A 13,454-nucleotide genomic window follows, 5' to 3' on the forward strand; every position below is an offset into this window, starting at 1 on the left:
CAAACCAGCTGCCCTTGGGAAAAGGGTAGGAATGGTGATAAGGAGCTTGGATTTGCTTTAAACCATGAAGGCATTTGAATTGGAGTGCACCAGCTCTGGTAAGAGTGCCAGGAACTGGCAGGAGCATCCTGGGAATCAAGGGGAAATGGAAGTGGGGGTGAGGTGGGGGGTGAAATGAGGTTGGGGTCGGAACAAGTGACAGGACAAGAGGAAATGGCCTCAAGCTGCACCAGGGGAGGTTTAGATGGAGATTAGGAACAACTCCTTCCCCAGAGGGTGCTCAGGCATTGGAACAGGCTGCCCAGGGCAGGGCTGGAGTCACCGTCCCTGCAAGTATTCACACCCCGCGTAGCCGAGGCCTCAGTGCCATGGGTTAGTGGTGGCCTTGGCAGGGCTGGGGAATGCTTGGACTGGATGAGCTTAAAGGTCTTTCCAACCCACTTGATTCTACAGTTCTATGAAACTCCTCTGCCAGAAACTTTTCCTTGCACCACTGGAAATGTCTGACCAGTCTCAGGCAAAGGTGCCATTGGCGGCAGTTCTGGGAGATGCTGGATCCAGGCAGGACAAATCCAGGTTTGCAAACCCAGGGCAGCTCTGCCTTCAGATTAAAGGCAGACGCAACCAAAAGGACAAACCTGTTAAGAGGGGAAATGGGAATTTAATTTCAGTATCAGTTGGAGATGAGCAATGGCAGGGGGTTGGAACTGGATGATCCAGTTCTATGATTCTGAGGGTCTGGGACCACGACAGCCCCACAGGGGCTGGGGTGGGAGATCATCAGCAACTGAGGCTCTTCATGGATCAGGCTGGTAGTTGTCTGAGCCCAGAGGCAGAGGACATGCTGTACGGCAGGCGGTGAGGGCCAGGATGAGACCTTCAAAGAGGTGACTTTATGTGTCTCCTGCTGGATTTGTGGTGCTGGGGCTGGCAACAGGATGGTGGGGAAAGGAAGGGAAAAGCCTCCCCTGACTCCGGCAGGGTTTTGAGGCACAGCAGCGGATCTGTGCCTCTGGCCCCAGAAGGGCTTCGTGCTTCTAGTGGATGAGAATGACGCCAGCATCCTCAGGGAGCAGCAGCCTCCAGGGAAACAGGGTCTGCACCAGAGGGGCCCTGATGGTGCAGCACCACCTGCAGCCGCACCAGCCTGTGCAGGAGGGAAAAATGCATCTTTGGGAAGAGACAATGCAAGAGCACTGCCGAGAAACCCCCAGGCCCACCGAGGGCATCACGAGGAGATGGGGTTGAAGCCCCAAATTCCCAGTTCCCACCCCTCTAGGGGCTCTCAGCCAGCCCCAGGCCAGAGGGCTCCCATCCTGCAGCATCCAATGCTGTCACCTGTTGCACAAGGAGCAAACACCTTCTGGAGATGCTTCTTCCATGTGTCCCTTCCCTATCATTGCTCTTTCCACCTGCATCTGGGACAACTGGGATGAACAAAACCCACCACGGTGAGCGATGTCCTTGATCTCAGTTCAACACTAGCAAGGAAGGACTCTCATTTTATACATTAGAACATTTATTTCTCAGAGAGAAAATATAGTCTCAGACAGTCAGATTATAGTAGGTAAAATTAGCATCTTCTTTTCAAGCATAGATTTTCTTATTACTTCTCTTATACCATCTGATATAAACAATTCTAGAAAGCAAATAAACTCACTTTCTACAATAAATAGAGCGCTCTGTGCTTTACAGCAGACTGACAGTAATGTTTGTTTGGGTCCCGGAGCAACAGCAGGATATCAGCCAATTCCAAGCCTAAAATGGCATTTCAAAACCAAACCAACCCCCCAAAACCCCAACTCCCAAGATCTTAAAACATATACACAGGTCACGAGTCCACAGCTGAGCTACCACCTGGCAAAGTGTATGTTCCTTTAAATAAATTACACTGTGTGCATATAAAAGACCCAGCAACACAACTGAGGACTTCAAGAATGGTGACAAGAGGTCTAAATAATTTAGAACAGTATTTTACAGCTATTTACACCTCATCCTTCCCTTGCCACACTCCATAGGCATTATTAATATTACTATTTTTACAAAATCCTATGCCCCATCTCTATATGTTACAGGAATCTCTTCCTTAAAGTGTGGTTCCACGTCCCAATCTATAAGAAGTGGTATCTTAAAAAAGTAGACCAAGTAGAAATGGCAGTGATTACTCCCCACTAGTCACTAGCAATTATTATTATTATTATTTTGACACCCCCCCACACATTCTCTTCAGTATGAAAAAGTTAAAATAATAAAAAAATACTGAGTTAAAAAGCGAAATGATGATAATTCAATCTACAATCTTGCTCTGCACCTTTGGTTCTTCACATGGGAAAGCAAAAAGGGATACACAGCACAAGAAATCACCAAGTCCTTGGCTAATAGAAAAGATTTTGTCATCAAGTTTCCAAACATGAGTTGTCCCTGGTTTTTGCAATGCAAACCCACACAGCCAGGGATTGTCTGCAGAGCTGGGGTCACTTGGGATTTAATGGATGACAATGCTGGAGACCCACACACCAGGGCACAGATACATGTGCGTGGGAGAAGGAGGAAAGGCAAAATGGTCGTGTGCTCTATTTAGTGCTTGGTTTCAACCCAACCCAAGCCAGAGGAACACATTAGAGACAAAAAAGGGAAGAAAAGAAGAGGAGCCTTACACCAAATGTGCATAAAGCAACACAAAAGATGTATCTCCCTCCAACCCTGATCAACCTCAGTGCCTGCAAAGCTGCTCCAGCTCATCAGACACCTCCAAAATTAGTTTTGCTTCTTAAAAGAAGGAAGCTCTCTTTGCTTAGACTCAGTTCTGTACTAAACCATGATATGAAATGCTGCTGGAACAAGCACAGTCACAGAAATCAGCCTATAAATGTGAAACTACCAAAGAAATTTCTAGGACATACACACACACACAAATCAGGTACTTTGCTTTCCGTATTTAAAGCTCTTTCATGTAAGTGTGTGCAGCAGAGGGGAAGGTTACCAAAATATCTCAAGCTTTTCTAAATGAAATGAGAGAAATCGAACATGAAAACACTATGGACGCAGGCAGCAAGACCAGAAGGTGAACTCCCAGCTACGCCTTTTGGTTTTGAATGTGATGGGACAATCAATGTCATTTAAAACAAAAGAAAACGAAAAGGCCAATGATGGTTTGGGTAAATTTGGCACAAGAAAGTCCGGTTGGGATTTCCATAAAGGATCCTGGTTCAGTTACAGTGGTCACGGGCCCCTGGGAATTACTCAGGGCTGGTTGATGACTTAAACCCCCCCGAGGGTGGTGCCCGAGGTCCAAACATCCCAGCTCTGCTCACTGCATCGGCTCACCTTGGCTCCCGTCACTGGCAGCTTCTCCTAACCACCTTCCTCCTGGCCCTGTAGACTCTACATTTCACCCCCTGCCAGCTCTTCAGAGAGACACATTCAGAAAGAAGCTGGACAGGCTTTTTGGCACGTTTCAGGGTACTTCAAGGAGTGCTGACAGCTGCTGGGATTGGTGTCCCCCGGCCGGTCAGTGCACGCAGTGATCCGCTCTGCCGCCGCAGCAGGCGCGGGCTCTGGAGGAAAAGGAGGACCAGCCACCCCGAGCCCCTACAGGTAGTTGGATGTAAGGAAGGGATGATCCCCCCGCACACGGCTCATGTGGATCATGGCTCGGTCATATGCCACCTGCACAGACTTGCGGATGCTGGTTTTCCGTCCTTCCATCATCTTTAACTTGTCCACTGTGTCATCCACGCCGAGGGGATAGACTTTGTCACGTGGAAGCCACTGCCTGCAATAGAGAACGCAAAGCCCCATCACCAAGAGCATCCAGAGGGGAAGAGGGAAGGAAGAGCAAAGACCTGAAGGCCTCCTGCCCTCGTAATCGTAGAATCAACGAGGTTGGAAAAGACCTTTAAGATCATCAAAGTGCATCCATTCCCCAGCACTGCCAAGGCCGCCACTAACCCATGGCACTGAGGGGCTCCCAAGCTCCCTGCAGGAGGCGACTGCTCCAATGTGCTTGGCTCTCATACCCACTCTACGTGGCTCCTTAAGAGTGTAAACACCCACCAGAGCAGGGCAAAGCCAAGGAAATGGTGATTTTCATTGGGAAGGTAGTTTCAATTTCAAGTTGGATTTAGGTGTTCTGAGAACTGATGACTACAGCACCAGGAAGTGCTGCCATTGATGTTCTGCTAAACATCATTCATTAGTACCTCTTTGAAGAGCATGCCCTATACCAAGTGGTTCTAGTAATCAGGGACAGTGAAACAATGCACTGTACTAATAAAAAGCCTCAGGAGTGTGTCCCTTGGCACCTCTTTTCCCCAGAGGACACAAACATACCCATCAAGTGATGCAAACATAATCCCCTTCTCAGCTTCCCCAAGAGGGGCAATGTTCACATACTTCCTTCATCCCCTTGCCCTTCCCTGATCTCCTGGTTCCCTGCTCTTCCAGAGATGCCAGCAAAGACCTTCCCCAGGAGACTAAGAAGGAAAAGGGCTCGCAAAGTACCACTAAGCTCCTTTCTAAATCCATGTTCCCATGCGGCATTTGCTGGTTAAATAATCCAGTGGGCTCAGCATGTGCCTGCTGCCTCATTGCAGGGACTCACCTCTTCCAGCATAATTCTCCAGTGTTCCAATTTTCCTATTGTTTCATACATGGATTTCAAAGCTTTATTTTTTGAGGCACATCCCTGGTTTGTGGCTTATTATATGTGGCTGGGTTATTGTTACCATGTGAGCATGGCAACATGGTCACCCACTGATATAAAAATCAGCAGATGCAGACCGAGAGAGAACAGGCCTTGAGGTATTTCACTTGCCCTGAACCAGGTGCTTACACCTACATTTCCATCTTACATAAATACCCTGATTTGAAAATTGCAGGTACTCAGCACCTCTGACAAAATCAGGCAAGTCTAAATACGGAATAAACCCAGCACTTGGAAAATGTTACCCTGGAGATTTTTGGCCAATCTTTTGTGCAGCACTGGAACTGGCTGCTCAGTCTGCTGCTGTTTTAAAATCAAATGCTTTCTCTAATCTGCTGCGGATTTGGACTATTAAATTGGTTCTCCATGTGCCTCAGTATTTTTGTGGTGATGTGACCCTTGGGTGAAGGATGCTGGGCTGTTCACCACGTTAGATGTCATGCTTTTGTGCCAGGAAAAGCATGCTGCCTTCCTTATGACTCTTCCTGACTGCTTCTTGTTTAAAATCTCCAATTTCCATGTAACATCATCATCATCATCATAATCCCTGCATGCTCCCATGTACCAGAGATTATGTTAAATCTTCCCTCTCTGCCACAGCACTCACCAGGTTCTCTTGTTGTCAAAGAAAAGGACGAGGAAGAGCTTTTCTCCTGCCTCTGTCTGCCTCTGCTCCCGCAACTTCAACACATCCACGGGTGGAACTGGGATGGGGACTCCATTGTGGAGCAAACCTTCACGTGGCATCTTGGGATCGATTATCTAGTGACACAGGAAAAAGACATTTAAGCACAAACCCCTTCAAGTACTGCAGAAAATGCATTTTCTTTCTCTGTTCTTTCAGTCTATCAAGCTAGACAATGAAGATCTATTTGGGATGGGTAAGCAGAATGTTTTCTCTCAGTGGCTCTTTTTGTCTTCCCCTGTGGAAGAGAAGCCAGTCAGTCCAAAAGTCAAGCACCTGATATTAAAAAAGGGAAAAGCTGTAAGTATGTGGTTCTGTGAGAATGTAGATGCATTTACACCAATTGTAATTTAGTAGAAACTCAGTCTCATTGTGTTCAATGAAGGATTTCCCTCACTCACTCCAAATTCACACAACAAATGTAACACCACTGCTGTAGGCAGCAGGCACAGTGAGGTTAACACCATCCCAGTGCAGTCCAGTTGACTTCAGTGCAATTGCTCAGATTTATTCTGCTACTAAAGCAGAACCAAGGTCAATATTCTGAGAGAGCGGATGAGCAGAGCCAGCTTTATCAGGGATGGGGAACACAGACTGGGGTCGCTGAAGGGAAGTAACAGCAGGCACAGTGATTCTCCCCATGTAAAGCAGAAGTCAGTGTCAGACATCTGTGCTATGTGATCATGGGAGGAGAAGCAAAGGGTGGACACAATCACAAAATCGCAGAATGGTTCAGGTTGGAAAGGACCTTAAAGATCATCTAGTTCCAACCCCCTGCCATGTGCACAACACTCAATCTGCTCTTGTTTGCCTCCTGATCTTGGCTCCTAAGGGCTCAAAAAAGCAGCTTGGCTTTGACATTGGCCAACTGCAGGAATTGAAGTGAAGACACTTCAGCACGGCAACAGATTGTTATAGAAATATGCCTTTTGGGGGGGCAATCTCAGCGTTTAAATCCATGCCAACACACAGTTTAACTTTGGCCACAGCAACACAAAGATCTAAAAGTGCTTTGGCTGGCTGACACGGCTAGCAGATCCATAGCTGTTCCCTCCTGCGGGCTCCCACTTAGAGATGGCAGAAGAGCCACGTCTCAAGGGATCTATTTAAAAGTAGCAGAAAACCCAAAATGTTGTTCTATCCCATGTTCTTATTTACATACTCACTTCAGCCATCTCTGTTGATAACTGAGCAAGCACATAAAAGCCTGCAGTGGTACTGGCACTTCCTAGCAACAACTGCATGTTGTGTCTGGCTTTGGAACTGAAGCCAGGTTTATGGATTTCACCTTAACAGTCAAATATCCAAAGATGGATAAATGTTAAGCAACTATCATTCAAAGGACTAGATGCAAATGCATGAATATATTCTCATATTTAAATCAAACATACGGTTATTGGAAGAGGATATGTCCATCACAAGACCATAGGGAGTTGTACTCACTACACAGGAAACTGTGCAGGCAGTTGGACACCAGTGGAACCTGGTGCCTGCCTTTGTAAAATGTAGGTCTTCCCATGCCAGCAGTACTGATCGCTTTCCCGATACCTACAGAGCGTATAGGAGAGGAGAGGAAAGATCTCCTCCTGTTCCTGGCACCGAGAGATCAATGTTTCATGACTCCTCTGCAATGCTCGGAAACAGTGAGCACAGGGAAAATTCACTGTGCAAAGGGAAAAGGAAATAAAAAGGGCACACTGCATGACTTTGGGAAGTTTTCCTGTTCTGCCTGGTTACACTGCACACTAGCACTGTGTTCTGGGCTACCTGCAATGCGGGTACAGGCTGCATGAAAGCAGTGGTGTACTTACCAAGGCAGGGTAGGAGGGATAGCCACGGCACTTGGCCCACACGAGCTCCAAGGGCTCCAGCTCAGCCTGACTCTCAAAGGACATCAGGAGAGTCCTGCCTAAGGGATAGAAGGAGACACGGTTTAGGAGGGTGATTGCTAGCCAGGGGGTTATGATAACACAAGAAACCACACCATCATCTAACCTGGGTGTGATGGCTCGCACTGTCTCAGCAGCAATCAGCTACAACTGACGAACCACTCTTGTAGTTAGAACATACTGACAATATTTCTGTTTTCTTCTTTTATTTGCTTCTGCAGCAAGCAGAAAGCTGGAATTTCGCCTTTTTTTCATAACAAACCTATTGTCCAGCTCTTTGTCGTTTAATCACCTGCATAATCCCAAACCATTTCTCTTAACCAAGATCTAGAGCAAAATGGAAAGCTGTTCATTGTTTGCACCTACATGCATTGAGTATCCAATCCAGAGGTGATAAGGCCTCTCTGCAGTAAGGAAGATCACATCTGCAGTAAGTTTATGGTAAAAGGTAAGGTGCAGTGAGATCCAGCCTGGCCACGGTGAATGTCCAGCTTTCTTTATGCTCTGTCACTACAGTCATGTTCTGCATTAAGATAAAGCCACAGCCTCCTAAATCATGGGTCTAAAAGTCTATTAGTGCATGTAGCTTCAGGTGAACTCTTCAGTATGGAACTATGAATCAAATTCAATTCTGGAGTGAATAGCTGCTGTACCACTGAAATCAAATGGGTATATGAGAGATGAATTTGGTCCATTAGGCTCTACCAAGCCAAATCCATCCTCAATGGAACTGATGAAGCTGTATCTGAGATTACTTTGAACCACTGTTCAGACAGCTCGTTTTTACTGCTCCTAAATACAAATCTCTAGACTATTCTGATACCATAATACTGTGGGGCTATTTGATGACTGTAGGAAATGCCTGGTTCTAGTTGACAAAAGTCTATTAACCATTAATTTTTCAAACTTCAGTCAGAAGTACGGCATGGCAAAGGATCCACTCAAGACATGAGTAACTCATCTGCCAGCTCCTGGTCCTGGAAAAGGAGTAATCTCCATTAATGTGAATTTTACAGCAGTAGTGCTTATTCTGGGGGGGAAATGGTCAAACACTGGCTTTACCAGAAGTCAAACTGAATCTAGAAAACACTGAGTATGACCCAAAAGAGCTCCCTGCCAAACGGATCTGATGTGCTTCTCCACTACTGCATTCCAGATGCATTCCTCCATAATGAAATGATGTTCTAAACCACAGAATTCTCCCACTGATTCTAATTCTCCCAGCACCAGCCCTGCTCTGTCAGCTTATCCCCAAAGCAGCCTGCTGAGTGCCTGGGGTCTGGGATAATAATGGTTCCCAGGGAGATAGGAGCCAGCACACGGGAGCTGTACAGAGAGTACCAGGGATTCAAAGCTGAGTTCTGATTTCAGCACAAACCAGCAATAACTCGAGCACTGACACACTGTAAGAAAGACAAGAATCTGCTCATGTGAGCACTGCAAGATTGGTGTAGTGCCTTGGGTAGGACTAGAGGAGTGTGACTTAATTTTACAGCTGTACAGCACAGTTTGGCAAAGATGACTTTGTTACAAAGACCTTGAAAGCAATGACAGCAATACAAGAGGGAGCAGCCACAAAGTCATCTCTAGAGAGACTTCTCATATAAAATGATGATTTACTGTTTGTATTGCAGCATGACTAAAGAGAACTAGTCCCAGAACAGGTGAAGACAGTGCCAGGTACATTATACAAACCAGACCTACAGAAAGCACCCAACTGAGGAGAACACCAGCAAATGTGACAGCAGGAAAAGCCTTTTATGCAATAAGCTACACTTATAACCAAGCAGGTAGCAATGCACGGGCAGGTAAGCAGCCTGATAGGACAACCTGGGTAGTTCACCCAGGACTGGTTCCTGCATTGACACCTGCTCCCCTTGCTTCAGATGGAGTGTTGGGACCAGAGCAGGGTGTGCTGCAGAGCTGTTCTCACCTGAGCTGCTGTAATCAGAGTCTCCATTCACACCATCCAAGAAGGGCACTCGAGAAAGAGCCGGCTTCCCTCGACTCCTCTTGGGAGGCATCAAACCGCTGTCGGAAAGATATGGAAAAGTAGGGCATTTGGAGAAAGCAGATTAACCCTTGAAAACAAAGCCAAATAAATGGATTCCCCAGCTCTGTTTAAAACACTGGAACATCACTGACATGAAAAGAATAGTGACTCCTTGAGCAAAATGTCATCCATACATCTCTTCTGGTAAAAGTACACTGGACATCATCCCAGCTTCGCCACGAGCAATGAAAGAGGCCTACCAGAAACTAAGCCATGAACATGAGAAAGAAAGCCAGCAAAGACCTCATGCTGAAGAGCTGATGTGGTGATGTCTGGAGCTTGCACGAGCTCACCCAGTTGTGTACCGACTTAGAGACAATCGAGCAGCCCTCCAACATGGCTCCAACATAGAATCAATCATAGATTCATAGAATCATAGAATGGTTTGGGTTGGAAAGGATCTTAAGATCATCTCGTTCCAACCCCCTGCCATGGGCAGGGACACCTCACACTAGACCATGTTGCCAGAGATGCTGTCCAACCTGGCCTTGAACGCTGCCAGGGATGGAGCATACCTATGCAGTTGGGACTCTCTCAGCCCATGGCCTTCGCCTCATCACTACAAATATTAGAGATAGAAAACTGACTATCTCCACCTCAAGCAATCATGGTTTTTTCACTTCTTGAGGATTTTTTTCTACTTTTCTTTTAAAGTTTTCTAGTAACCCATTCTGGGTGAATTTGGTGCTCAAAAAAAAAAACCAAACTGGAGAAAAAGGAGTAAACAGAGCAGTTCCTGAATAGAATAATTGTACAAGTTATCCATGAGACATGTTTTAATTCTTGTTTTGTGGGTGTCACATAGCTCTAATGTAATTTTTGCTATGCAAATTGCTGGCAATTATTGTAGTAAGCACTTACATCACACGTTTCATCTTCAAAATACTATACAAACACCAACTAACAAGTCCCCACACTCCCCTGTGAATTCCAATTTGTCTCCCTTGCTTATAGAGGGGAAACAGAGGCAAGTACAGTGTGGCCATAAGGCCAAGACATAGTTTGAAAGGAAGTTTCTGGCTCCTGGTCCTGTTCTGACAGTACCCTCACCCAGTGAAGGATTTCTGCATGACTCAAGGGCCCTCATTTAAACAACACTACAACTATGTGTGAATCCAGGTCTCTCCTTTTTGTTCCCTTTGATGCAGCTCCTCACTTGATAACAATAGAATCACAGAATAGTTTGGGCTGGAAGGGACCTTCAAAAGCCTTCTAGTCCAGCCCTCCTGCAATGAGCTTCTGGTGAGATCTGCATGCACTTACAGAAGAGGCAATGACTGAGCTGAAGATCTGGGTGCACAGCCCAGAGAAGAAGGGAGAGATGAAGAAATGGGTGGGTGTCCCACCTCCGAGAAGAGCTGGAGGTCCAATGCCTCCAAAGGGCTCAGCCTGTGCTGAGACATCATTTACTGTGGTGCCCCATGCTTCCCTCGGGCTGTCTGGCACCTGACTGTGGAGTGGGATCACTGCCACAGGAAAAAGCCCTGGCATCAAAACTGCTCCTCTGAACCCAGGGCCTTGCCCTTTGTCAAGGGCACAAAAAGCCTTTGTGAACAGATTTATAACGGAAACACTAATCAAACCTTAGCTACAACTGCAAAATTATCCACCTCTTTTGACAACCAACATTTAGGATCGCTCTGCAGAGCAGAGCGAAGTTTTCATTTGAAAAATGCTCCTGGGATCCAACCAGAATTATGTGTTACACAGCTCATAGTTTGTATGTTCAGACCTGAGAATGGGTGAACATGGGGAGTTTTATGATTGTAAGTGCCCAACTGCCACTGCAAGCTTGAAATCTTACAGGACTGAGTACATGTGTTGGGAGGAAATGTCTGAACGTATTTCTCTAGTGATGGTTCAGCCTCTGTGTCATCACAGACAAACAGAGGGCAACAACATGTTCAAGGTACTGAAAATATTACTAAGAATATCAATAAGAAAGTCGTGCTTCTGCCTGTCCTGGATGATCTTACCCATCAAGGTCAAATGTCCTCAGCCTGCCACACACAAAGGTGACTGCAGCAAAATGCAGGTTTTACCATGCAGTGAAAGGACTGTGAAATCACCAGAGTCAGTGTTAGGAGGGCTGGACAGGTAGGTAAGACCAGAAAATAGATATGGTACCCCAACATCTGACCAAAAGATGACAGACGTTTGCTTTAAGACTGTTCAGGCCTGTTTGAAGTGCCCAGTTCTGCTTTTAAACCTCTGAGAGGAAGAAAGCAGCAATTCAGTAGGCAGCAGAAGTTCAGCTTCACCTGTAGTGCTGAACTGGACATTTGAGTTCACAGTTTTTCTACCTCTGGCTCTCAAGAGCTGCAAGAAGGCATGCATCCATCAGCAGAGGATGTGCATGCACTGAGGAACTGAATACCCATTTGCTTGAAAATGAAGCACTGCTTTCGGGCTTAATAGGATGTGATGGAACCTCGGAAGCTCTTTGTCTTTTAGGGTCAACACACAAAATAAGTAACAGTTTGGGCTGGGGTTGAAACAAAGAGGTTGAACAATAAAACGAGGCAGATTAATCCAAGCACAGAAGGTGTTCTGGGGACAGTCTTGCACGGGGCACTTACCTGCACGCTTCAAACACCAGCCCACTGCCCAGGCCAGAGCTGCACTCGGAGTCAGAGCCACTCTCTGTGTGCTTCACAAAGCCATTGGTCACTCCTGCCAAGGAGACAAGTGGGAATCAGCCCAGAGAAGCAGCAGCAAAACACAAAGATGCTACCAACGCTCAGGTGGGGTCACTGTCCCGTGACTCACAACCACAAAGATGAGTGCTTCAACCAGAGAGAAGAATTCTGTACTGAGTTCCGCAGACTCAGCTGCAAAGGTGGCCAGTAAGAGGTATTTCTACCCCCGACACATGAAAAATTAGGCAGTCTCTGAAGAAAGAAGTGCTAGAGAAGTGCCCAGGGATGGAATAGGAGAGCCAGCTCACCAGGGAAGCCCAGAGGCCAGGAAATGAACCACTTGTTCATCTGGCTTCCAAGTGTCATTTGGAAGACGTGCTGAGAGAAAAATGCTCTAGGAAAAACTGGTTTCAGTTTCTGGGAACAAGGTTTTCCAGTGGACAGAGCAAATTCCTCCTGGGCAGAAGGCAGCTCACCACCACCTTCCTCTCTGTCACTGTAGCTGTAAGCGGAACGTTTCACTTCTTTGCCCCAGATGCTGGATATCTTCTCTTCACTGCCAGGTTTACTTCTCTGTGTACCAGAGAGATGCCTACACAGACAGCTGGCATCACCTCTGAGCTTAGACAAGATCCCACAACCAGGCACAGGTAGGATGGACAGGGAATGACCCCAGTGAGCATCTCCAAGCCCAAAGAACAAGAAATGCCTTCTCCCATCCAGGGTCCCACCACCACCAGGTTCCCCATTAGCCATACAAAGGGCAAATTCACGCCAAAGCCACTACTGGTTTTTCTACCTGTAAATATATAAGTGCCACAAGGAGCATCTTGTTCTGACAATCCTGATCCCACTTATCTGCTCCTCCAGTGACACGATTTGGCACACCAGACACTCCCTTCAGTTAGGAGCAATGAACTACGTTTGAAACAGTGGAAGGAGCTGAACGACAAAAGCAGAAGTGTAACCCATAGGAAGAAGCCAGCAGTGCTCCTTCAGCACAGGAAGAACATCACTGCCTGGATATGAATGGTGTTCCTGCACCCTGCTTTTGTTTCCCCTTTTTTAATTTCAGCCTCTCATTCTGACCTGTATCCGCTGTGGATAATTCCTCTCTGCTTTCATCACAGGCAGAAGATGATAGTGAGTCCCTCTACACTTTGGAGAGGCCATTTGTGTTTCCTTTAACTTTTCCTGGTAAGTCAATCCCCAGATTCAATTGCCTTCCTCCCCCTCTTCATTTGCAGCAACCTTCTGACAGCCTAATAACTTTCAGACAGTATCTGAGGTGTGGGCTAAGCCAAGCCTTACAAATGGGAACTGTCCCACAATTAACAGGCTGTTAACACAGAATTAAAAAGAAATCACATCACTGTCACTCAGTTGTTTCTTTCCGAAGTTCATTTCAGCTGCTTATTCTCACTTGCGGATCTAATGTGAGAAGGAACCTGCTTGGTATTCCCACTAATTTTATTTAAACTCC

The 13,454-nt window shown here is 46.4% G+C and overlaps 1 protein-coding gene across 6 annotated transcripts in view; it reads right to left on the reverse strand.

Annotated features, from left to right (window-relative positions):
• Positions 1 to 1,501: 1,501 nt before the first annotated feature.
• BRPF3 (bromodomain and PHD finger containing 3) overlaps positions 1,502 to 13,454 on the reverse strand; it is a 29,172-nt gene continuing 17,219 nt past the window's right edge. For 5 of the 6 annotated variants that reach the window (XM_030473447.1, XM_030473446.1, XM_030473444.1 and 2 more), the window contains exons 9-13: positions 11,912 to 12,005; positions 9,213 to 9,310; positions 7,202 to 7,299; positions 5,313 to 5,467; positions 1,502 to 3,775 (exon numbers count right to left, since the gene is read on the reverse strand). In XM_030473447.1, the coding sequence (XP_030329307.1) occupies positions 3,592 to 3,775; positions 5,313 to 5,467; positions 7,202 to 7,299; positions 9,213 to 9,310; positions 11,912 to 12,005 (629 nt within the window). In that variant the 3' untranslated portion in view covers positions 1,502 to 3,591. The remainder of the gene's footprint in view (positions 3,776 to 5,312; positions 5,468 to 7,201; positions 7,300 to 9,212; positions 9,311 to 11,911; positions 12,006 to 13,454) is intronic. The other variant, XM_030473448.1, reaches the window with a different exon arrangement.

This window comes from Strigops habroptila, chromosome 18, assembly GCF_004027225.2.
Source record: "Strigops habroptila isolate Jane chromosome 18, bStrHab1.2.pri, whole genome shotgun sequence".
Classification (NCBI taxonomy): domain Eukaryota; kingdom Metazoa; phylum Chordata; class Aves; order Psittaciformes; family Psittacidae; genus Strigops; species Strigops habroptila.